Genomic DNA, 26,404 nt, shown 5'->3' with positions numbered 1-26,404 from the left:
AGGTGCAGAGGAAGAGGCAGATTCAGGTAATTTATACACGTGTAGCCTCCATAACTACGGAAATAGAATTTGGGCGGGGAAGGGTGGTGAATTTACACTTCAAGTCCACAAACAGCCATCAGCAATGACCAAGGTGGCCGAGATGAAGGTTGCCATGGACTGTGTGTGGCTATCGGCTCTAAGTGATGGAATGAGTCCAGCGGAGATAGGGAATGAATGGCCTCGTCTGCAAGGGTGAGTTTGCCATTCATACTGTGAAGGAATGGAAAAAAGGTGGACTGGAAAGGGAGGTACGCTAAATTGTTAAGGACAAGAGTGGACTTGAAGTGTAAATTCACCACCCTTCCCCGCCCAAATTCTATTTCCGTGTATAAATCACCCGAATCTGCCTCTTCCTCTGCACCTTGCCCAGATTTTCTTAAAGTGGGAGCTGGAAGGACAGCTGACCACGTCACACATCATAGGACCAGGAAACAACCTGATAGTGGGGGGGAACCTTTCCTCATTTACTGGAAATCTCACTTTTTCCTTTATGGACGATAACTTCTCTGCGATTGAGAAGCAGCACTTCGAAAGCCTGTACTTCCAATTAAACCTATTGGACTATCACCTGGCGTTGTGTGATTTTTAACTTTGTTCACCCCAGTCCAAAACCTCCACATCGCGTTTGGAGAAGGCAACGTAATTCTCCTGACGCCTCATGATGAGGCGCCAAGTCCAGGTCACATTTAAGAGTTGGACCGCACGTTAATCCGCTCAGACGGTCACAATTTTTCCAATTCGGCAGTTTCAGCGCTGAGTCCCATCCCTCATCAATTTCAAATTCGCTAACTTCAGAAAAAATGACGAGGTACTAAAATTACTTCGTGTACTCAGGCTAAGAAACCGCAAAGGTGCCCACTCCTACTTGTCCTGCAATCCTTCGTGTAAAATATGCATGTCCATGCAACGATGAAGTGCAGGGTTCGGCTACGCTATCCCATGTTTGAATTTTTTTTGCTAAAAACACTCACTTAAAGAAAAGCCATCTGAAAAAAAATTTCTGGAAATGTAGAACTCTACCCAACACAAGCCTTGAGATAATAGATAAAGTAAAACAAATGATAAGAGGAATGAAGCGTTCGTGTCTATAGATATCAGAATGTAATGCAGATCATTTGCCGTGTGGTTTTGTAATTTATATTTCAGTTTTCATATATGTAAATATTAAGTTGGCAAATACATTTGCTTGAATTAAATTCTGACAGAAAATTTTCAAAGACATTTTCCTTTTTAAGGAGCATGATTATGGAATGACAGAAAAGTGACGGTGACTTCTACTTGCTCAGTTCCCAAACTGACTACATGATCAGAACAAGATGCAGACACCATGACAGATACACAGTCTCATCACTATATCCCTCTTAGTCCAGTTCTTCAGACACTATTCTTTTAAACTCCATATCATTTACTATTGCTCATTTAAAGTCTTCATTAGCTATCAACTCTCGAAAACTTCTGGCTGTCATCCGTAAAAAATTCTCATTATTTTGTTTACTTTGCCTCAGCATCTGGAACCTCCTCATCTTCAGTGAGGCCAATAGAACTTAAGTTACATTATAATTATAACTGTTCCCTGGATTTCTCTCCTCTTCTGTCCTGAATCAGATTTATTCTATGCGGTACATTGACAGTCACATCTGGTTGCCGACTTACAATTTTATAACTACCAACTTTCGCAATCCATATCACCTTACTTTTTAACTTTTTTTCTCTTGCAATAACCACTCTACTAATTTATTCAATAATTCTATTGTTGTTGCCTTCAATATCTGCATCTCCACACAGTCACTCACAATTGCAAAAAGTCTGTTGTTCCCTTAGAATAATTCCCAAGTTTGAATTCTGCCAGTTTTAGCAAAGATAGTACAAAAGTAGCCACTATTACTACTAAATCTGGCTGGACCATCCATCTACTTATAGCTGGATTATAACTAGTTCTAGGGATGTCTTGGAGACTATGCAAGCTTCATGGCTTTTCTTATGTTGAACATCTTTCTCACTGCTTTAGCTGTATCAGTAGCTCAGTGGTTAGCACTGTTGCCTCACAATACTAGGGACTCAGGTTTGATTCCACTCTCAAGCAACTGTCTGTGTGTAGTTTGCATGTCCTCCCCATGTGTGGATTTCCTCTGGGTGCTCCAGTTTCCTCCCACCAGTCCACAGGTGTTCAGGTTAGGTGGATTGGCCATGCTACATGGCCCATAGTGTCCAGGGATGTGTAGGTTAAGCGGATTAACCATCGAATATGCAGGGTTACAGGCATAGGAAGAGGAGGTTGGATCTGGGTGGGTTGTTCTTCAGAGGATTGGTGTGGACGCAATGGGCTGAATGGCCTGGTCCACAGTATAGGGATTCACTGATTGACCCTAGTGTTTCCACACATCCACATAGACCAGACTTGAGCTAATCATTCTGGATCTTTGTTCCAAATTCCATCATCCTTAGTAAACACACCTCTTGCATCTTGATGCTCTGGTCCCTTCCAGATCCAAAACCCTCTTGCTCCAAAACTTGCTGACATGGGAATTCACAGATCAACTAGAATGTTCTCGAACGTAGTATTGACAAAAATAATAAAATACTGGCCAGGACCACAATTTATCTCATTATGCTTCAGCAGCTTTTTGGACAGCTATCAAATTAGTTCAATTCAGTTTCTTTCTTTCACTCCATAATCCTGAAAAGTCTATTACCATGCAACCAATGTGAGATGTCTCTGTTGAATACCTATTCACATTTGTCATCTGCAGCATTCTACAACAATCTTCTCATCAACACTACAGTCTCCACAAATGGCAAATATCATTTGCTTGCTTACTAATACACTGAATTTTCATTCTCATTTATACACACCTGTCTTTCTGCTTCACCCCAATCTCTAAGTCCTCAAATTCTCTCTGCTGTTCCTGTTCTGGGTCACCCTCCCTCCATCTTTAGCAGGATCTAAAATCAGCTGAACATCATACTTTTCTCCTCTTGTTCTTTCTTCTCCCTCTTAACTGTTCTGCCACAGCTGGCATTTTTTTTTTGACAGAATCAAGTATCTTGAAATATTTTACTATTTTAAGTGCAGGATCTAGTTTGGAAAAAAAAAGTGTCATTGTTGAATAAAATACAAGGAACTATTGAAACGTTACATTTCTGAAGTGCACAAAAATCTAAGAGAAACTATTCATTTAATTAAAATATTGAATTTTACACACTGTTCACCTAGATTCCCTGTTTAGAAACTCTTCTCTAATGTCATATGGCAGTGTGTTGAAAATATCCTCTTCTACATTCAACTGACTCCTCTTCAAACATTGGCACTTCACTAGCTCAGGTGGCAAATACTGCAATTTGTTCCCTTTCAGATCCAATTGTCTCAATTGTGCCAAATTTTTCACCTTGGGTGGAATGGAAGTCAAAAGGTTGTATGAAAGTATCAACACCCGAAGTTTTGTACAATAAAACAGTTCCAAAGGTAGTTCAGATATTTTGTTACTTTCAATGTCAAAATAATGAAGATCCTCCAGCTGTTCAATTTCAATAGGAATGCTTGCGATATTATTATGACCAACTTCAAGATGTCGTAACCCAGTAAGCTTGAAAAGATTTGAGGGAAGAAAAGTAATATTATTTTTAGTTAAAGAAAGCATTTCCAATGAACTAGCCTTGGCAATATATAGAGGAATCTGTGTAATTTTGTTGTGATGGAGTTTGAGCGTGGAGAGTTTGCGAAGATGCTGGAAACTAGCCAGTTCTTCTAATGTCCTCAGGTTGTTGTCTTTGAGATCCAATTCCTGAAGATTGCTCAAGCTAAATATAGCACTTGGGATCCTCTCTAGATCACAGTTATACAGCTTTAGAACTGACAGGCAGAGCATTTTCCTGAGGCCATTAAGAGTGGTAAGTTTTTTGCCCTGATTGTGAATTGTGAGGTGTTGAAGGTGATGGGCAACATCAATAACTGCAGCAGGTACTTTGGTGACATTGGACTTAAGGTGCAAAGACCTAAGACGTTCTAAGTCACATAATGATTGCAGGACAATTGAAGTTTTATTGTCAATTAATAAGTTTCCTTCCAGATACAGTACACGGAGATTTTTTAGACAGTACATCCACTGTGGTATTTCAAAAGCATTTGCAAATCGAACTCGTAAAATTGTTATCGTGTCTTTTAAAAATGCAAGTGCTCGATTTTCAACTTTTATTATACAGTTGTACACCCACAGTTCTTGGAGTGATGTTTGCTGTGAAATGGCTGCACTAATAGAAACATCCTTGATATATTCCAATTTTAGTACTTGCAGGTTATAAATATCATAAACATTATTAGGAATACCAGGAAGCATAAAGAGATGTAATTCAGTTTTGTTGTCTTCATTAGTAACGATACGTTGCTGAAGCTTCTCGTGTGTCCATTCATAGCTGAGGTTCAGTTGACGGAGTTTGTTTTCACTGACATCAGAAAGAAATACAGCAAACTTCCTAGCATATAGTTTATCATATTGGTCAATCAAATGCAGTAAAAATGCAAAATCATTCTTCACATCAGGAATGTCATCAATCCCAGTTTCTTCTCTGACATATGCAAATGAGTATTCTTTAAGTTTAAAATAGAAGATCCAATACAATGTGTAGATACAAGTTATACAATAAATGAATATGACAACTACATACACGATAGACAACATCCTGAATATCCGCCAAAGACCATGGATGCAAAAAAATTCTGTGAAGCCTGTGATATGAATTTTATCTATGCAGTGCACAATGTGCTTCATTTGAGGAATTCGAGTTACAAAATAGGCAAGAACTAGAATTGTTTGAACAGTGCGTAAAATAGTTTGTCTTATGTACATCATATAAAGAATATGGCCTTCTTCTGTGTGCAGACGAAACTTTTTGACCTTTTCAAACAATGCCTTTGCTTGTTCACCCTCCTTTTTATCTAGGATTTTCACTGCAGCATGACCATAAACACCACCTCCAACAGTTTTGAAAGTCTTCGAAGGAGGTTTGCACAATGACGCTTGTGCATCATTCTCACATACTCTGTCACTACTGGATTCCTTTTGTCCCAGCAAAAGGACGGTATCAGAGGACTGCTGTAAGTTTAAAGAACAAGATACAGATGGTTCTGTTGATAAAACAGTTCTTTGTGGAATCTGCAGATCTGAATCCTCATAAACAGTTTCTGAAAGTGCCTTAGTAGTCCATTGAGAGTCTAAACATTTTCCAAGTATTGATATAAAATGCTCAATTTTGGAACTTGTTCCTGGAAATTTGAACCAAAAGTTACTGCTAATCAAAAATATAAGTGTGTGAATGATAGCTATGTATGGGAAATATTTTGAATACCATTGAATTGCATGGTCATAACAATATTGATCCACTAAATTGTATTGTTCACGGTCCAAATCAGTCTTAAATCCAGAATCAAAACTATTTAGTTTACGACCCTTAAGAGCACTTTTGTTCCATTGCATAGTTGTCATTGAGAAGCCTTCTGGCACAGGGACACAGATTATCTTGTCTGTCGATATCTGTTTAAATACAATAAAATACATTTTGGATAAAATAAATTTGCTATAAATCCAACTAACTATACAGAACTGTCATTAGATGCTGGAAGTATCTACTTTTGGTTTAACAATATTTGATAAAGAGATGAACAAAGTTAGAGCAATAAAAATAACAACAGCAATATGGATGCAAAATTAGCCGAGTGACTGAAAACAGGATAGTGATAAACTGTAGTATTTATGGACTGGAAGGAAATGAGGCTTCCTTGGGGTGGATATTATGATGCTTGCTGTTCTTGATATATATTAATAACATGGGCTTTGGTGTGCAGAGTACAATTTCAAAATCTGTGGATGACAAGAAACTTGGAAGTATTGTGAACACCGAGGCGGATTGTGTTAAACTTCTTAAAAGCATAGATAGCTTGGTGGAATGGACAAGTAAGTGGTAGATGAAATTTAATGCATTGAAGGAGAAATGCTTAATTTTCATGGGAAGAAGGGAAATCAAGGGCATGGTTCTAAAGGTGGAGCAGAAGCAGATGAATCTGGGGATAAACATGTACAAATTATTGAAGGTGACAGTGTAAGTTGAATGAGAGGTCAAAAAGTATTTGAGATCCTGGGCTTTATTAGTAAGGGTATACAGTACAAAATCAAATAAGTTATTATAAACCTATGTAAAATACTAGGTCGGCTTCAACTGGGATAATGTGTCCAGTATGGGACACAACATTTTAGGAAGAACTGTGAAGACACTAGAGAGGATATAATAAACAGCCATGAGAATGAATCCGGGAATGAGACACTTTAATTATGCAGATAGATCGGAGAAACTGGTATTGTTGTCCATGGAGAAGAAAAGGTTGAGCAAAGATTTGACTGAGGTATGCAAAACCATGAGGGGTCTGGACAGATTAGACAGGTAAACATTGATTCCATTAGTGATAGGATCAAGAACTAGAAAACACCAACTTAACGTGAAAAACAAACAGTGGCAACTTGAGGAAAAATCTTTTTATGCAACACATTAGCTAAGATCTCGAATATACTGCCCATGATTGTGTATGAGGAAGATTCAAGTGTGGCTTTGAAAAGAGATTCAGATCATTATCTGAAGAGGAAGCATTTGCATGATATGAAAAAGGAAGTGGAGTGGCACCGAGTGAAGCCAGCACAGACCTTAATGTCCATATGGCTTCCACTGTTCTGCAAATACTCTTTGATCCTATATTTCTATGCCTTAACAATGTGGCATCTTTAAAGTACTGCAATTTTAACGAACTTGTGTATATGCATCTACATTTCCTTTTGCATTTATAGCAAGAACAAAGAGAAACCTCCAATTTGTATGTAACACAGCCATGATTTGTCTTATAAATATACTGTATGTATTCACCTGATGTCAGTTTTACATTTAAAAATATAAATATTTAAAGAAGTTTCATTAGGACCACTGACCGTTGTAGACCAGGAAGACAATTCAGCTGCAAATTACACTCAAAATTGTGCTGCTTTTGAGAAATGTTTTTACATAGTAACGTAAAATCTAGGAGCAGAAGTAGACCATTTGGCCGACCAAACATGCTTTGCCATTTTTTTTGATCATGTTTGATCATCCAACTCAGTAACCTGTTCCACTTTCTCCCCATATTCTTTGATCCCTTTGGTCCTAAGAACTACATGTATATCTTTCTTGACAGGGTTTTGGCAGAGAATCCCTCAAGCTCACCATTCTCTGGGTGAAGCAAATCTTCCTCAAGTCTGTTCTTAAAAGGCCTACCCCTTATTCTTAGACTGGGACCGCCGGTCACAGTCATCATGTCATCTACCGGTCATTGGGCACATCTTCCTGCACCTACCCTGTCTAATTCTGTTAGAATTCTAATTGTTTCTATCAGATTCCCCTCATTCTTCTAAAGTGTTGTGAATATAGTTCTTACCAATTATTTCTCTCTGACTGTCAGTTCTGTCATCCCAGGAATAAGTCTGGTAAACCTTCTTTGCATTCCCTTCTATTGCCAGACAGGGAGTTAGTTGTTCAGTTGGTTGGATGGCTGTTTTGCAATACAGAGTAGTACAAACGGGATGGATTCAATTCCTGCACTGACTTAGGTTATCATGAAGTCCAGTCATTCTCAACCTTCCCCTCACCTGAGGTGTGGTGACCCTCAGGTTAAACCCCACCAGTCCTTGCTGTCTAATGACATAACAGCCCTATGAGCAAGTTGGACTCTGAAAACTTTAACTTTTACCAATAGCTAGAAAATCTTTTCTTAGATAAGGAGAACAAAACTGCACACGATACTCCAGGTTTGGCATTACAATATCCTGAACAGGTGCAGCAACACATGCCTGCTCCTGTACTTAAATTCACTCTGCATGAAGGTCAACATACCATTCGTCTACTTTACCGCCTGCTGTTCCTGCATGCTTACTTTCAGTGACTGGTGCACAAGGACAACCAGGGCTCCTTTCAGTTCCTCTTTCCCAATCTACCACCATTTAGATAATAATCTGCCCACTTACTTTTATTCCTCAAATTTATCCCCAAACCGGCCCTGAATGCTTGCAGTCAGTTAGTGTCTTCGAACATCATTTAAAAATAAAACATCACATTGAAATATTCTGTGATACATTTGAATAGTAACTTGGAGCTTATCAATATAGCTAAAAATGGGATGATCACAAGATCAAGCATTTTAATTTATGTTTACCACACTACCCACAAATGACCTACCTTTAAATATCTGAAAATGACTTTAAAAATCAACAAATTTCCATTTACTCGTGAAATTGGTATGGTCAGTTTTTCAATAGTGCGTTCTTTATAAAAAAAACATTAGCAGCGTTTAAAAATTGCCTTGCATCTAAGAAAAATGTTAATTTTAAGAGTTTTAGTTATATTGTCATTATCATTCCATTGTGACACATTCATTCATTGTCCATTTCTTTTCAACTTACTACTTGATCATTTTAGTCGATATGATTCAGTTTTGTAAGATGACAAAAAAGTGTGCATAATAAAGTGTGAACCCTGCAAGTAGTGTTTTGTAAGGCACTAGGAGTTAGCATTACCCTTCACAGCAAATCCCAATCTCACCTAAGACTCAAAACTCAGTATGGCTTTTGTACTAAGGAATGGAGCAAACATGTCACTTCCAGCTCTCTTGTTCTAATTTATCTAACTGATAAAAAGAATGAATAAACCTTCTTGCACTAATATGGCATGATTTGCAACCTCAGGACATCCCAAGCACTTAAGGGAAAATTAAGTACTTCTGAAGTGTAGTCATCAAAGGTAGTAGGGAGGAAAAAAACACACACACAAAGGAGAATTACAAGAGTTTTAGGACCAGTTCTGTTGACTCAGTGTATAGTACATAAAGAGTTGGGGGATTAATCTCACCAATAAAAAATTGAACCAGATAGTGTTCCACAATTCTTTTTTTTTTAAATAGAGTTTCTCCAACATCTCTGTTTCAGTAAATGACTACATGTAATGAAACCCCAAGCAGGAGGTGATCATAGACAGGGAGGTGCAGAGCAAGGAAGTGAAACTGTTGTATTGGGACCTCCAGCAGCATGTGGCAATGACGATAGAGGGCACTGTGCAGGGCAGCTGGAGCAGTTCAACAGACTTTGTCTAGAAGGGTGTCTTTGAGAGGAGGTCTTATGGGAAAAGAGATCAAACAGGTCTAAACTAAGTGTTTAATTCTATTTAAGTAGTGTCTTCCTTCTTAAACATTAATTTTCCTTAATGTTTGTGATGATCTGATGCCAGTGGAATAAAGACTCCTTGCTTCGTTATCCTTGAATTGTCGGTATACTCAAATTCTCATGTTTTATTTCTGATGTAGTTGGCTGTATTCTACAGTACATGAATCAAATTATGGCAAACAGGTTGTAAGGTACCTGGCCAAAACAGAGTAGATGATTCAAAAGTTGAAACTGGCAATGTCCATGAGGGAGGCTGAAGTTGCTTTAGTATCATTGGAGACGCAAGGATTGCCAAAGGGAAATTGGCCCTTTAGAAAAATCCAGACAGAGGCTTCTGGATACATTCCTTAATACTACAAAGAAAGGATGCAGCATACCTGTTTGTATATTTCACTTGCTAATGAGTAGGAAACTGGGCTGATTTGAGGGGAGATCAGGAGAACCTGATGACCCACGTTTGAAGACTGGATTGAGGATACAATGCTGGCATGGTGTGCTGGAGCCTTAACATAAGCAAATAGGTATGTTTGCAATGGATCATCTGTATAGGAAAGCTCAGGGAATGCTGGGCAGAGGATCACAGGAAGAAATTGGACATACAAGACCAGAAAAGAAGCTACGATCAAGGAGATGACTGTCAGCATTGACTGGGATGTAGACCTTTGGCTGAAGAGACAGGCAAGGCAGATTGTACCACAACAAGGGCAGAACTAGTCCTTGCTCCAAAGAGGTGCTTGAATTTTGACAGAGATGGGAACTTCGAAAAAGACTTCTTGCAACAACCACAGCTATCAATGCCATTATTGCAAAGGCCTTACCTTCTCAACAGACATTAAACTACTTGGCCTTCCCCGAAGAGCCAGGTGTGAATTTGGACACGGTTCCTTCAGGAAAAGGTTCAGTCTTATGCACAGAAATAAAGACTTGCCCTACAGTGAATGTGAAATTTGGCAAGGTAGAAGCACTGTGCCAAATTGACACAGGATTGAAGATGTCAATCGTTAACAAGCAGTATTTTTTGTGAGCATTTTGCTGAGGCTGTGAACTGATTGATGTTCCTTTAGGAGAAAATGAGGACTGCAGATGCTGGAGATCAGAGTCAAAAATGTAGTGCTGGAAAAGCGCAGCAGGTCAGGCAGTATCTGAGGAGCAGAAGAATCGACGTTTCAGGCAACAGCCCTTCATTAGGAACAGCCTCATTCCTGATGAAGGGCTGCTGCCCGAAACGTAAATTGTCCTGCTCTTCGGATGCTGCCTGACCAGCTGTGTTTTTCCAGCACCACACTTTCAACTCTGATGTTCCCTTTAGTCATCCAGGTCTGTGCTTCATGTGGATCAGACATTCACTACCATGGTGACATCAAGCTCTCCATATCTGTCCTCAATCACACTTTTCACTCCCTGGGGTTTCTGTTAGTTCATGATCCAATCAATACTCCAGTGGACATAAGGAAGTCAAAGCAGGAAGTCAAAACTATCCATGATGTTGAGGTTAAATATGTTAAGACATATCCCGATGGCAGTTTGCAAAAGAAACAAATGTGAAGTGGGGATAAAGGTTTTACACAAAGCAAGTGATTCCGGGTTTGGAATGTGCTACCTGCAAGTATAGTGGTAGCAAGTTCAACTGAGGCATTCAAGAGAGGACTGGATGATTATTTAAACAGAAACAACTTGCAGGGTTATGGGGAAAAGCCAAGTGTTTGCACCAGGTCAAGAAAGTTGGCACAGATACAATGGGCTGATGGCCTCCTTCTGCACTCCAACAATTCTATGATTTTGTACTCCAGCAGTCCTTGGGAAGAATGTGTGGTGATTGCTCTAAGCAGGACACTACAAGGTTTTCAGATAGTGCTTCAGTGTCTTTGACCTTGCTCTGTGCACTCAAGGCATATCAGCTGCAGGGACCCTAGAACTGTTCACATAGAATTAGAACAGATTAGAAATTTATTGTCACATGTACTTTTACATGAAAAATAGTAATAGTCACCCTCTATGACACCAATATTAATTGTGGAAGTTATATATAATAAAAAAAACTTAAGAAAAAGCTCATCCCATTTCAATTAATGGCTTCTGGGCTTGGGAAAAGCCGATCAAGAAACAATGAAACACCCAGAGATGCAATTCCAGGATGAGAATGCTATGCTGGCACAAGACCTCCTGTCGGGCTGCTGGAATACGGGGCCAGAAGAGTCTACCAAAGAAGACTGCCATACCGGGCTGAGACCACCTCTCCAAGACAAAAGGTTGCCCGGGCTGCTGGAAAACTTGGAAGCTGACACCAAAGTAGACCAACAGGGACGAGACCTCCACACTAGGACAAAACCGCCACACTGGGAGACCGCCGGGCTGGACCAAGTATGCCATGCTGGGTTGCTAGAAGCCACCTCGTTGCTTTGATGACACTATGGTTTTCAGAGGGGTATTCTGTCCTTCTTTTAAATGAAGAAATGTTGGGACAGAGGCAATGAGTGGTCTGCACAAAGCCAATTAAGTAAACAGCTTGTGCGGCCTTTTGTGAGGTTTTTTAAAAAAAGGTTGGAACAATAGAAGCAGCCTGAATGGGTGGGGTCAAGCTCCTATAGAATAGTATTTTTAGTTTTAGCTTTCGGAAGTTGCTGGAGTCTTGAAGCTGAATATAGAAGCTTTTATTCCTCTCTCTCCTAAAGCTAAATGCTGGGGTTCTCTTCCTGCTGCTAGAATTGCATATGAGACAATCTATTTTACTGAATTTGCTTTTGCCAAGGGTATGTTTATTGGATGTTACTATATTGGAACTGTCAATTCGTAGTAGTTAATATATTATTTTGTTCAGCATTTCAATAGAGTGCCAGTTTAGTCAATTCCTTTCTTTTATTTTAATTTGGTCTGTATTTTTACTTTTAAAATAAGAGGACATTAGGTCTAGGCTATCTTCTTAATATACTTTGAGGGGGTTTGGTCTGGTCCATAACACTGGGCTGGCAGAAGCTTTCTACTGAAGCCGTTACAAGAAGGTAAAATGAATCATGATAATAACTCAGTAACCGCAAGCATTAAAATAGCAGAGCGAAACAAAAAGCAAAAGTGGACAAGTAGATGAGGTCCAGGCTCTGTTTTATTTTCCTGTTCATTAAACCATTGTTCATCTAAGCTAATCTTGGGAGTTGAATCCGAGAAGTGATTGCTGGGCCTCTTGTTGAGATATTTGTATCATCATTAGTCACAGGTGAGGAGCCGGAAGACTGGAGGTTGGCTAACGTGGTGCCACTGTTTAAGAAGGATGGTAAGCACAAGCCAGGGAACTATAGACCAGTGAGCCTGACATCAGTGGTGGGCAAGTTGTTGGAGGGAATCCTGAGGGACAGGATGTACAAGTATTTGGAAAGGCAAGGACTGATTCGGGATAGTCAACATGGCTTTGTGCGTGGGAAATCATGTTTCACAAACTTGATTGAGTTTTTTGATGAAGTAACAAAGACGATTAATGAGGGCAGAGCAATAGATGTGATATATGGACTTCAGTAAGGCGTTCAACAAGGTTCCCCATGGGAGACTGATTAGCAAGGTTAGATCTCATGGAATACAGGGAGAACTAGCCATTTGGATACAAAACTGACTCAAAGGTAGAAGACAGAGGGTGGTGGTGGAGGGTTGTTTTTCAGACTGGATGCCTGTGACCAGTGGAATGCCACAAGGATCAGTGCTGGGCCCTCTACTTTTTGTCATTTACATAAATGATTTGGATGCGAGCATAAGAGGTACAGTTAGTAAGTTTACAGATGACACCAAAATTAGAGGTGTAGTGGACAGCGAAGAGGGTTACCTCAGATGACAACAGGATCTTGACCAGATGGGCCAATGGGCTGAGAAGTGGCAGATGGAGTTTAATTCAGATAAACGCAAGGTGCTGCATTTTGGGAAAGCAAATCTTAGCAGGACTTATACACTTAATGGTAAGGTCCTCGGGAGTGTTGCTGAACAAAGAGATCTTGGAGTGCAGGTTCGTAGCTCCTTGAAAGTGGAGTGGCAGGTAGATAGGATAGTGAAGAAGGCGTTTGGTATGCTTTCCTTCATTGGTCAGAGTATTGAGTACAGGAGTTGGGAGGTCATGTTGCAGCTGTACAGGACATTGGTTAGGCCACTGTTGGAATTTTGCATGCAATTCTGGTCTCCTTCCTATCGGAAAGATGTTGTGAAACTTGAAAGGGTTCAGAAAAGATTTACAAGGATGTTGCCAGGGTTGGAGGATCTGAGCTACAGGGAGAGGCTGAACAGACTGGGGCTTTTTTCCCTGGAGCGTTGGAGGCTGAGGGGAGACCTTATAGAGGTTTACAAAATTATGAGGGGCATGGATAGGATAAATAGACAAAGTCTTTTCCCTGGGGTTGGGGAGTCCAGAACTAGAGGGCATAGATTTAGGGTGAGAGGGGAAAGACATAAAAGAGACCTAAGAGGCAACTTTTTCACGCAGAGGGTGGTACGTGTATGGAATGAGCTGCCAGAGGATGTGGTGGAGGCTGGTACAATTGCAACATTTAAGAGGCATTTGGATGTGTATATGAATAGGAAGGGTTTGGAGGGATATGGGCCGGGTGCTGGCAGGTGGAACTAGATTGGATTGGGATTTCTGGTCAGCATGGACGGGTTAGACCGAAGGGTCTGTTTACATGCTGTACATCTCCATGACTCTATGTGAAACATCTCCTACACTCTCAAGTAGGATTGTCTCATCACTTGTCCTTAGCTACCAGATATCTATCTCCTTTATTGTAAACCCAATGTCAATTTTTCTTGACCAAGGAGCAGCAATATCATATGTTGAACAGCAGAAAAGAGGTTGTAGTGGTATGCCAGTCGGGGTCTCAAGTTAAATAAGAATATGGAGAATCAGTCTAATATGAAACATAAATTGCTAGCTTTAATGTGGGTAACCTCCCAGAAATTCAGAGACTTTCTGATAGGTGCAGAGTTTGCAGTGTTTACTAACATCCGCCAAGCTAGAATCAGAGACTCAATGGGCCAATAAACATCCTCAATTCAGTTGCAGGTTCAGTACAGGAGAGACAAAACTAATTTTGATGCCCTTATTCAGAGATTGATCAAAGAAGGACAGACTATGTCTCATGCCAATCACAGGCCCAATTCAAAGGCAACATTGCAACCCTGATTCCCTACTGTGGAATAAGATTCGGCACAGTGCCACTGATTCACTTTTGAATGAAATCCAAACCAAATCTAGACAAGTAGATTTCATCTCAAAAGAGGTCCTCCAATGGTGTACTAACTCAGGAAGCCTGACTTGAAAGGAACATAATTTATTATTGAACACCAGAATAGAGCCACTACTCTAGGCTAGTCTCAGCCCAGGACAGATAGTTCTGTAGACCCATCCCTGCCTCTACTTTATAAAAGGCCCAGTTCATGGACAGGCCTTTGCCTGTTATCCAAGGGCATTCATTCTCAACTCTCTTCACAGAGAGATTAATTAGTGATTCTCCATGGACCTTTTGAGATTATCACTGACAGCTTCGGCTGCTTTGTCTGCTGATGTTGAATCACAGCATGACTGAAATAGTCAGGAGTGTGGTGCTGGAAAAGCACAGCAGGTCGGGCAGCATTGAAGGAGCAGGAGAATCGACATTTCGGGCATAAGCTCTTCATCAGGAATGAGGATTGTGGGCCAGGGCTGAGAGATAAATGGGAGGGGTTGGGGCTGGGAGGAAGTCAACTGAGAATGTGATAAATAGATGAAGGTAGGAGATAGATAGGAGGGGAGGGTAGAGAGGATGGATGGGAAGAATGATGGACAGGTTAAGAGGGCAGTGCAGAGTTGGAAGCTTGGGACTGGGATAAGGTGGGAAGAGGGGAAATGAGGAAACTGGTGAAATCCACATCAATCACTTGTGGTTGCAGGGTCCCAAGGCAGATGAAGAGGCGGTCTCCCTCCAAGCGGTGGCTGGTTAGGGTTTGGCGATGGAGGAGGCCCAGGATCTGCATGTCCAGGTGGAGTGGGAGGGGGAGTTAAAGTGTTCAGCCACGGAGTGGTGGGGTTGGTTGGTGCGGGTGTCCCAGAGATGTTCTCTGAAATGATCCGCAAGTTGGTGTCCTGTCTCCCCAATGTATAGGGGACCACATAGAATGCAACGAATACAGTAGATGACATTGGTAGAGGTACAGTTAATTTCTGATGGATGTGGAAGGATCCTTTGGGGCCTTGGATGGCGGTGAGGGGGGAGGTGTGGGCGCAGGTTTTGTACTTCTTGAGGTGGCAGGGGAAGGTGCCGGGAGTGGGGTGAGTGCTAGTGGGTGGGCGTGGATCCAACAAGGGAGTAGCGGAGGGAATGGTCTCTCCGAAACGCTGATAGAGGTGAGGAGGGAAATATATCCCTTGTGGTGGGGTCCGTTTGTAGGTGGTGGAAGTAATGGAGATGATGCAATGGAGGTTAGTGGGGTGGAAGTTGAGGACCAGGGTGTCCTGCCCTTGTTACTTTGGGAGGAGTGGTGTTCAAGGGCAGAGGAGGAGATGCGCTGAAGGGCATTGTCGACCACATGGGAAGGGAAATTGCGGTCTTTGGAAAAGGAGGCCACCTTAGATGCTCTAACGTGAAATTGGTCTTCCTTGGCAGAGGCCGAGGAATTGGGAATAAGGGATGGTGTTTTACAGGAAGCGGGATGGGAGGAGGTATAGACCAGGTAGCCGAGGGAGTTGGTGGGTTTGTAGTAGATATCCATGGTTAATCCGTTGTCGGAGATGGAGATGTCCATGAAGGGGAGGGAGGTGTCCGAGATGGTGCAGGTGGATTTGCGGTTGAGATGAAAGGTGTTAGTGAAGTTGATGAACTGTTCAACCTCGAGGAGAAAGTGAGGTCTGCAGATGCTGGAGATCAAAGTTGAAACTTTATTGCTGGAACAGCACAGCAGGTCAGGCAGCATCCAGGGAACAGGAGATTCGACGTTTCGGGCACAGGCCCTTCTTCTTCAGGAACTGTTCAACCTCCTCATGGGAGCACGAGGTAGCGGTGTTACAGTCATCGATGTAGCAGAGGAAAAGGTGGAGGATGGTGCCAGTGTAACTGTGGAAGATGGACTGTTCCACATACCCGATAAAGAACAGGCGTAGCTAGGGTCCATGTGGGTGCCCATGGCTACCCCTTTGGTTTGGAGAAAGTGGAAGGATTAGAAGGAGAAGTTGTTGAGGGTAAAGACCAGTTCAGCCAGTCGAATGAGTGTGTCACTGGAAGAGTACTGGTTGGGATGGCGTGAGAGGATGTAACGGAGGGGTTGGAGGAATTTGTCGTGGTGGACAGATGTGTACAGTGACTGGATGTCCATGGTGAAGATAAGGCGGAGGGGGCCAAGGAAATGGATGTCTTGGAGGAGCTGAAGTGCGAGGGTGGTGTCCTGACCGAACGGAGATGGGAAGTTCATGGACTAAGAGGGACAGCTTAGTGTCAAGGTATGCAGAATGAGTTCGGTGGGACAGGAGCAGGCTGAGATAATGGGCTGACCGGGACACTCAGGTTTGTGAATCTTCGGTAGGAGGTAGAATCAGACAGTGCAGGGTTCTCGGTTGATGAGGTTGGGGGCTGTGAATGAGAAAACCCCAGAGGTGATGAAGTTGTGGATGGTCTGGGAGATGATGGTTTGGTGATGGAAGATGAGATCATGGTCAAGGGGGCAGTAGGAGGAGGCATGTGTGAGTTGGTGCCTGGCTTCAGCGTTGTAGAGGTCGGTGCACCAAATTATCACATTACTGAAATACCAAAATCCAGCACAACAGCTGATGCGGAAGTCCAAACAGTGATAAAAACTGCTGAGATTCTTGAAAAGGATCACGGAGAAGGATAAGTCCTCTACCAACTGGTTCATGACAAGGAGAGAGAGGTGAAGCAACTCAGCCTTCCTGACAACCTCAAGTGTCAAATGTTGGTGGCAATTCATGATCAACCAACACACCAGGCTACTGAAAAGGTGATTGCCCTGATCAGAATGGAGTGTTACTGACCCAGGAAGGACAGATGATTTTGCAGTCTGCCACAGTCAGCTGAAGTTATGGCTTGCATCTGCACATGCACAGGGGCCTTTCCATGAGTCTTATCACTTCCCTACATACAGGGATTCTTAAAATGACCAAATCTTAGGGTACGTTTGCAGCAAGATTTTCTTTTGAAGATTGCTTACTGTTTATCTTCCCAACTGTTCAAAATATTTTGTTTGATAAAATGGGTTTTGGGGTGGCATGGTGGCTCAGTGGTTAGCCCTGCTGCCTCACAGCAGCAGGGTTCCAGGTTCAATTCCAGCCTCGGGCGACTGTCTGTGTGGAGTTTGCACATTCTCCCCGTGTCTGCTTGGGTTTCCTCCGGGTGCTCCGGTTTCCTCCCACAGTCCAAAGATGTGCAGGCCAGGTGAATTGGCCACGCTAAACTGCCCATAGTGTTAGGTACATTAGTCAGAGGGAAGTGGGTCTGGGTGGGTTACTCTTCGGAGGGTCGGTGTGGACTGGTTGGGCCGAAGGGCCTGTTTCCACACTGTAGGGAATCTAATCTTAAAAAAAAATATAGCAAACATATTTGATCATTCTCCATTAACATACTTGCTATGCCTTGTACTATTTTTTAAGTCTCTTAAAACCGGAGTGACAACTACAATCTAATTTGATTATTCGCTTTCTAGGTCACAAAGTCAGGAATCTAGTTTATAACAGGTTTTCTAGTATTTCTTGACTAGCTTCACTTGTTAAGATGGCTCATGTGGTGGTAGCTCCTTTTTTGAGATCCTGTCCTTTGCAACCTTGTACTTTACCCTATGCCTTCTTTCCTCACCTGAGTGCCCATTTTCTTGGACCATAAAGAATTCTGAACATTTTGGTGGATTTAGCCTCAATTTAATACACATATAATACACATTTCAGAGTATCTAGCCTCTTTCTTGGTTTGTGAGAAAGGGACAGTGATGCTGTGAATACATTAAACACTATAGAACTAATGGTATTATGCTTAAGACATGTAATACATGGTAGTAATCAAAATCTATCCAACTGCTCCCAGTATCTATTGCTGTTTATGCTGTATCATTGTGAAAATCATGTGATAATGTTATCCTCAAATGATAGAGTTGAAGTAGTCTGTAAATAAATGTATCAACTGTGTTACATTTACAAATATTGACTGATTTTACATTTTATTGAAACAAATAAAGATAAGAACAATTTGTGGATAACACAAAGCAGACAGGGTTGGAACTGAATCCTTAATTCCAGTCTCTTGTTTTATAATGCCTCATGAACTCAAAAATAATTAATATCAAGCAATTAAATCCACATTTAAAAAAACAAATCAGACAATCAGTTAATGTACACAAGGTTAATCTCCCAGACTATATGCATTAAAATGAATGCCCACTATAGCTTAGTTAAAATGGTTATTTAAATTAAGTATTGTTGTAGCAGATTTAGATAAATTACTCACTTATGATAGGCACATGCTACTTTTTTCATTGTTTAAGGCTTTTCAAACACTCTGCAGGTAAAAATTTATAAAATTATTTTGAAACCTGGCATTTTCTGTGAAACATCATTACAGAAAGAATCTGGTTGGAATGGACATTTAATCAACCAGATAAAGTGGAACAACACAAATCCTACATTATATACATATGTGCCAATACAAACAATGTGTTACCTGCAATGTCCCACCAAAAACTGCTACCATAAGCATCATAATAGTTAAATAATCTGTGAAAACATCCCACCATGGTTTTAAGATTTTAAATGTAGTTCTCTGGTCTCCAAAATATTTCAGCTCAACCACTGAAAACATACCTAAAAGGAACAAAAAGATATTGCTAGTTACATAAATCAATGTCATCCAACATTTCATTACAGCAATGTGTATTTACATAGCATCTTTAACAGACAAAACAACCCAAACAAAATTTTACATTGAACTATTTATGGAGATATTAAGGAAAATGACAAAAGTCTTATCCAAAAAGGCAGGTTTTAAGGATGATTTTTGTCATTTATATAAATGATTTAGATGTGAACGTAGGAGGTATGGTTAGTAAGTTTTCAGATGACACCAAAATTGGAGGTGTAGTGGACAGTAAAGAAGGTTACCTCAGAATACAGTGGGATCTTGATCAGATGGGCCAATGGGGTGAGGCGTGGCAGATGGAGTTTAATTTAGATAAATATGAGGTGCTGCATTTTGGAAAGGCAAATCAGGACAGGACTTATACACTTAATGGTAAGGTCATGGGAAGTGTTGCTGAACAAAGAGACCTTGGAGTGCAGGTTCATAGTTCCTTGAAAGTAGAGTCACAGGTACATAGGACAGAGAAAAAAGGTGTTTCATATGTTTGCTTTTATTGGTCAGTGCATTGACTATAGGAGTTGAGAGTCATGTTGTGGCTGTGCAGGACATTGGTTGAGCCACTTTTTGAATACTGCGTGCAATTCTGGTCTCCCTGCTATTGGAAGGATGTTGTGAAACTTCAAAGGGTTCAGAAAAGATTTACAAGGATGTTGCCAGGGTTGGAGGGCTTGAACTATATGGTGAGGCTGAATAGACTGGGGCTATTTTCCCTGGAGCATCGGAAGCTGAGGGGTGATCTTATAGAGGTTTGTAAAATCATGAGTGGCATGGATAGAATAAATAAACAAAGTGTTTTCACCAGAATGGGGGGAATACAAAACTAGAGGGCAGAGGTTTAAGGTCAGAGGGGAACAATTTAAAAGGGACATTGGGACAACTTTTTTAAGCAGAGGGTGGTCAGTATGGAATGGGCTACCAGAGGAAGTGGTGGAGGCTAGTACAGTGTAACGTTTAAAATGCATCTGGGTATATATATATATATATATATATATAGGAAGGGTTTAGAGGGAGATGGTCTAAATGCTGGCAAATGGGACTAGATTTATTGAGGATATCTGAATGGCATGAATGAGTTGGACTGAAGGGTCTGTTTCTGTGCTGTACATCTCGATGACTGAATGCCTGTCTTAACATAGGAAAGAGCAAAGAGGCAGATAAGTTAATGGAGGGAATTCAAGAGCTAAGCAGCACCAGCAATGAGGTGTGTAAAATCAGTGATACTCATGAGGGTTGGATTTGTAAAACACAAATATACCAGAGGTTTATGAGATGTGAAGAGATTGCAGAGCGAGGGTGAGATAGAACAGGTAGGAATTTGAAAGCAAGGGTGAGAGTTATAAAAATTGAGTTCAGTTGTGCTCTTCTCACCTTGTTTATTTAATTGTTACAGTCATACTCTAAACATTGCGCAGTGCTTAGTGTACTACTTTCAAAAGGACATGCCATGTTGGAGGTCTAGAGTTGAGCAAGAATATTTCTATAGAATTAGAGGATGTAGGAAACAGAGTTTTAGGAAGAGAAATTTCACAACGTAAACTTATTTTCATTGGTGAAAACAAAGTTGAGAGAATATGCACCTTGGCCTTATAATGCTGAATGGAATGGATAACACAAACATAAGCTGATTATTTAGAATTCCAGAATCCCTACAGTACGGAAAGGGGCCATTTGGCTCATCGAGTCTGCACTGACTCTCCAAAGAGGATCCCATTGAGACGCAGCACCCCACTCTATAACCGCCTCATTTACAATGACCAATCACTTCATTTACACATCTTTGGAGTGATGGAGGAAACCAGAGCATCTGGAGGAAATCTATTCAGACAGTCACCTAAGGCTACGATTGAACCTGGGTCCCTGGCACTGTGAAGCATCTAATTTAAATTCTAGGTGCAAATCTAAGAATGAGTATAAAGCATAAGTCCTGGGCAAGATTCAGAATATTTTACCCATCACCAAACCATTCCTAATGCAGAACAGACTTCCAAGTAAAGAGATAATAGCATTACCCAGGAGATAGATTGATTTATGAAGGCTATGTACTACAAATGATAATCATGCTTCATTGATTTTTCACAGTGCTCAGAAAACAAGAAATTATAGTTATCTTATTTAGTCATTTTACCAGACAAGCTGAAATTAAATACAATTCACAAGGTCAAAAACTGTATACAGTACATAGAGATCTCAATGTGAAGTTTGACATAAAACAGAAAACACATATGTCATCCCAATTCAATAAAGGCCTGAATTCATTCTTTTCACAAATTCATTGACCTCGGTTCGAAACTTACTGGGGCAAATGACTTAACATGAAAACAGCATGCCCATTATCTTTCAGAACAGGTAGACAACAAACCTTCTGTACACAAAGGACTGTTAACAGTATATATAGACCTTGTGCATGGATGCAAATCCGGACTAACCTCCTATTGTTCCATGTTTTGTTAATGCTTGTGTCAGCATTTGGCTTTGAAATTTTCTTGCTAATATTGGGAATGAAAATCATGCACATAAATCTGTAACAATGTGAATATAAACTCTGACCTCCAGGTAATCTGGAGATTTAACTCTCAAGTCGCCCTAACTGTTGTATATAAAGCTTGCATTTATTAACTGGTTATGATAAACACTGTATGAAAAATGGAGGTGATTGAATATAAGAAAAAATATAGTTAAATATATAACCAAGTAAATATGCGGAATTCATTATAGATTACATGCACTATGAAGGCATACACAGAATAGAAATAAGAAATCAGTTAAACGTTATAACACAATCTATATGAGCAGACAAGATTTACATGTATGTTACTGGAGGATTTGAGTTATAAGGAAAGGCTGGATAGGCCTTCAAGTGTAGGAGGCTGAGGGCATGACCTTATAGAGATTTATAAAATCAAGAGGGGCATGGATAAAGTGAATAACCAAGATCTTTTCCCCAGAGTAGGGGTGTCTAAAACTAGAAGCATAGGTTTAAGGTGAGAGGGGAAAGATTTAAAAGGGATCTGAGGGGTAACCTTTTCACTCAGAGGGTGATGCATATATAGACAATAGACAATAGGTGCAGGAGTAGGCCATTCTGCCCTTCGAGGCTTCACCACCATTCAATATGATCATGGCTGATTATCCTTAATCAGTATCCTGTTCCTGCCTTATCTCCATAACCCTTGATTCCACTATCTGACAGCTCTATCCAACTCTTTCTTAAATAAATCCAGAGACTGGGCCTCCACTGCCTTCTGGGGCAAAGCATTCCACACAGCCACCACTCTCTGGGTGAAGAAGTTTCTCCTCATCTCTGTCCTAAACGGTCTACCCCGTATTTTTAAGCTGTGTCCTCTGCCCATCAGCTGAAACATGTTTCCTGCCTTCAGAGTATTCAATCCTTTAATAATCTTATATGTCTCAATCAGATCCCCTCTCAGTCTTCTAAACTCAAGGGTATACAAGCCCAGTCGCTCCAGTCTTTCAGCGTAAGGTAGTCCCGCCATTCCAGGAATTGACCTCGTGAACCTATGCTGCACTCCCTCAATAGCCAGAATGTCTTTCCTCAAATTTGGAGACCAGAACTGCACACAGTACTCCAGGTGTGGTCTCACCAGGTCCCTGTACAGCTGCAGAAGAACCTCTTTGTTTCTATACTCAATCCCTCTTGTTATGAAGGCCAGCATACTATTAGCCCTCTTCACTACCTGCTGTACCTGCATGCTTACCTTCATTGACTGGTGTACAAGAACACCCAGATCTCTTTGTACTGCCCCTTTACCTAAATTGATTCCATTTAGGTACTAATCTGCTTTCCTGTTCTTGCCACCAAAGTGGATAACCATACATTTATCCACATTAAATGTAGTAACTATAGGCCGGTGAGTCTCACTTCTGTTGTGGGCAAAGTCTTAGAGAGAATTGTAAGGGATAGGATTTATGCACATCTGGATAGGAATAATGTGATCAAGGATAGTCAGCATGGTTTTGTGAAGGGCAGGTCGTGCCTCACAAACCTTATTGAATTCTTTGAAAAGGTGACGAAGGAGGTTGATGAGGGGAAAGCGGTAGATGTGGTATATATGGATTTTAGTAAGGCATTTGATAAGGTTCCCCATGGTAGGCTACTGCAGAAAATACGGAGATATGGCATTGAGGGTGAGTTGGAGGTTTGGATTAGGAATTGGCTGGATGGAAGAAGACAGAGGGTAGTAGTTGATGGCAAAGTTTCTTCATGGAGTGCCGTCACTAGCGGTGTTCCGCAAGGATCTGTTTTGGGACCATTGCTGTTTGTCATTTTTATAAATGACCTGGAAGAGGGGTTAGAAGGTTGGGTGAGCAAGTTTGCGGATGATACGAAAGTCGGAGGAGTTGTTGACAGTGAGGAAGGATGTGGCAGGTTACAGCAGGATATAGAGAAGCTGCAGAGCTGGGCAGAAAGGTGGCAAATGGAATTCAATGTAGCTAAGTGTGAGGTGATTCACTTTGGGAAGAATAACAAAAAGATGGGGTACTGGGCTAATGGTCGGATACTTGGTAGTGTGGATGAGCAGAGGGATCTTGGTGTCCATGTACACAGATCTTTGAAAGTTGCCACCCAGGTAAATAGTGCGGTGAGGAAGGCATATGGCGTACTGGCTTTTATTGGTAGAGGAATTGAGTTCCGGAGTCCTGAGGTCATGACGCAGTTGTATAAGACTCTGGTGCGGCCGCATCTGGAATATTGTGTGCAGTTTTGGTCGCCATACCATAGGAAGGATGTGGAGGCACTGGAACGGGTGCAGAGGAGGTTTACCAGGATGTTGCCTGGTATGGAAGGAAGATCGTATGAGGAAAGATTGAGACACTTGGGGCTGTTTTCATTAGAGAAAAGAAGGTTTAGGGGTGACTTGATTGAGGTGTACAAGATGATTAGGGGGTTAGATAGGGTTGACAGTGTGAACCTTTTCCCGCGTATGGAGTCGGGTATTACAAGGGGGCATAGCTTTAAATTAAGGGGGGGTAGATATAGGACTGAAGTTAGGGGTAGGTTCTTCACTCAGCGAGTCGTAAGTTCATGGAATGCCCTGCCAGTAGCAGTGGTGGACTCTCCCTCTTTATGGGCATTTAAGCGGGCATTGGATAGGTATATGGAGGATAGTGGGTTAGTATAGGTTAGGTGGGCTTGGATCGGCGCAACATCGAGGGCCAAAGGGCCTGTACTGCGCTGTATTCTTCTATCTATGTTCTATGTAAACTGCATCTGCCATGCATCTGTTCACTCACCTAACCTGTCCAGGTCACCCTGTAATCTCCTAACATCCTCCTCACATTTCACCCTGCCACCCAGCTTAGTATCATCAGCAAATTTGCTAATGTTATTACTAATACCATCTTCTATATCATTAATATATATTGTAAAAAGCTGCGGTCCCAGCACTGATCCCTGCGGTACTCCACTGGTCACTGCCTGCCATTCCGAAATGGAGCCGTTTATCACTACTCTTTGTTTCCTATCAGCCAACCAACTTTCAATCCAAGTTAGTACTTTGCCCCCAATACCATGCGCCCCAATTTTTGCTCACTAACCTCCTGTGTGGGACTTTATCAAAAGCTTTCTGAAAGTCCAGGTACACTACATCTACTGGATCTCCCTCGTCCATCTTCAGAGTTACATCCTCAAAAAATTCCACAAGATTAGTCAAGCATGATTTCCCCTTCATAAATCCATGCTGACTCTGACCTATCCTGTTACTGCTATCCAGATGTGTCATAATTTCATCCTTTATAATAGACTCCAGCATCTTTCCCCACCACAGAGGTCAGACTAACTGGTCTATAATTTCCTGCTTTCTCTCTCCCACCTTTCTTAAAACGTGGTACAACATTAGCCACCCTCCAATCCGCAGGAATTGATCCCGAATCTATCGAACTCTGGAAAATAATCACCAACGAATCCAAGATTTCTAGAGCCACCTCCTTCAGTACCCTGGGATGTAGACCATCAGGCCCTGGGGACTTATCAACCTTATATGGAACAAGCTGCCAGAGGAAGTGGTAGAGGCAAGTACAATTGCAACATTTGTAAGACATTTGGACAGGTTCAAGGATAGGGAAGGTTTTGAGGAACGTATGCCAAATATAGGCAAATGGGTCTAGTTTAGTTTAGGATACCTGGTCGGCATGGGCGAGTTGAACTGAAGGGTCTGTTTCCATGCTGTATGGCTCAATGACTCAATACGGAGGTCACATAAAATACAAAAGCAAAACTCTGGAAGATGGAAAAGCAAGATGCTGGAAATCTGAAATATAAACAGAGATGTTGGAAATACTCAGCAGGTCTGGCAGCATCTGTGGAAAAACAGAGCGAACACTTCAGTACGATAATCTTGATCAGAACTGGAAAAAGTTGGGAAGTTGCAGGTTTCAAGCGAATAATTGTTTCAAGGAGACTTTAATAGGAGGGATACCAGTATAGAGAATTTATATACTGCATGTGTATTAAGGAAGGAGACAGAGGTTATATCTGATCAGCCCTGCTGCACTCTCCTGTCAAACAGCCCCATTATACAATGGATTTGTATTCACTCACATACCTTAAATTCGAACTGGAGCAATGCTACTTTCTAATCCTTTCCTGTATTCATAGTTTTCAGTATGGAAACAGCCCCTTCAGCCCAACAAGTCCACACGGAGTCTACAAAGAGTAACCCACCCAGACCCATTCTCCTACCCTATATTGACCCCTGACTAATGCACCTACGGGCAATTTAACATAGCCAGTTCACCTAAACTGCACATCTTTGTGACTGTGGGAGGGAACCCCACGCAGACACGGGGAGAATGTGCAAACTCCACACAGGCTGGAATTGAACCTGGGACCCTGGTGCTGTGAGGCAGCATTGCTAACCACTGAGCCACCCCTTTTTATAAAAAAAAATCAATTTCCTACTCTCTGACCAACCCATAATTTATCAAAATGAGAAAATCATACTTTGCTGTTTTCTGAGCACTGTAAAAAAATCAATGAGACATGATCATTGTCAAACTCTGACATGGGAAAGAAAGCAGCAGACCAGAGAAAAAAAAGTTCTCCGATTCGATTATTTCTACAATTTAATCTATATACTTAATCCCCTTTCAACCAAGTAAATTAAGTTAAATCACCAGTATGTCGGTGTAACCAAACATTTTATTTTATTCGTGACAGATTTAGTGTCTGTAAAACGTCAATAGTTCAAGATTCCTCATGTTGGATCCAGAATGTAATTATTATTTGCTGTACTTATACCTCATAAATCAATTCCT

The 26,404-nt window shown here is 41.3% G+C and overlaps 2 protein-coding genes across 6 annotated transcripts in view; both read right to left on the bottom strand.

Moving 5' to 3' along the window:
* Window positions 1-985: 985 nt before the first annotated feature.
* Window positions 986-26,404, bottom strand: part of LOC122554163 (volume-regulated anion channel subunit LRRC8C-like) — a 102,505-nt gene continuing 77,086 nt past the window's right edge. For 3 of the 5 annotated variants that reach the window (XM_043698747.2, XM_043698749.2, XM_043698748.2), the window contains exons 2-3: window positions 18,935-19,074; window positions 986-5,570 (exon numbers count right to left, since the gene is read on the bottom strand). In XM_043698747.2, coding sequence (XP_043554682.1) covers window positions 3,249-5,570; window positions 18,935-19,072 — 2,460 coding nt within the window. In that variant the 5' untranslated portion in view covers window positions 19,073-19,074 and the 3' untranslated portion in view covers window positions 986-3,248. Of the gene's footprint in view, window positions 5,571-18,721; window positions 18,773-18,934; window positions 19,075-25,270; window positions 25,399-26,404 lie in introns of those variants that run through there. The other 2 variants (XM_043698751.2, XM_043698754.2) reach the window with 2 other exon arrangements.
* Window positions 18,403-26,404, bottom strand: part of lrrc8db (leucine rich repeat containing 8 VRAC subunit Db) — a 107,785-nt gene continuing 99,783 nt past the window's right edge. The window contains exon 3 of the mRNA XM_087990437.1: window positions 18,403-19,074. Coding sequence (XP_087846563.1) covers window positions 19,051-19,074 — 24 coding nt within the window. The 3' untranslated portion in view covers window positions 18,403-19,050. The remainder of the gene's footprint in view (window positions 19,075-26,404) is intronic.

The sequence above is a fragment of the Chiloscyllium plagiosum genome, unplaced genomic scaffold, assembly GCF_037043375.1.
Source record: "Chiloscyllium plagiosum isolate Xiang-an unplaced genomic scaffold, Cpla_swu_hap1 HiC_scaffold_9, whole genome shotgun sequence".
NCBI lineage: Eukaryota > Metazoa > Chordata > Chondrichthyes > Orectolobiformes > Hemiscylliidae > Chiloscyllium > Chiloscyllium plagiosum.
The sequence above is the reverse complement of the archived record's forward strand: the minus strand, read 5'-3'. Positions and strand labels throughout refer to the sequence as shown.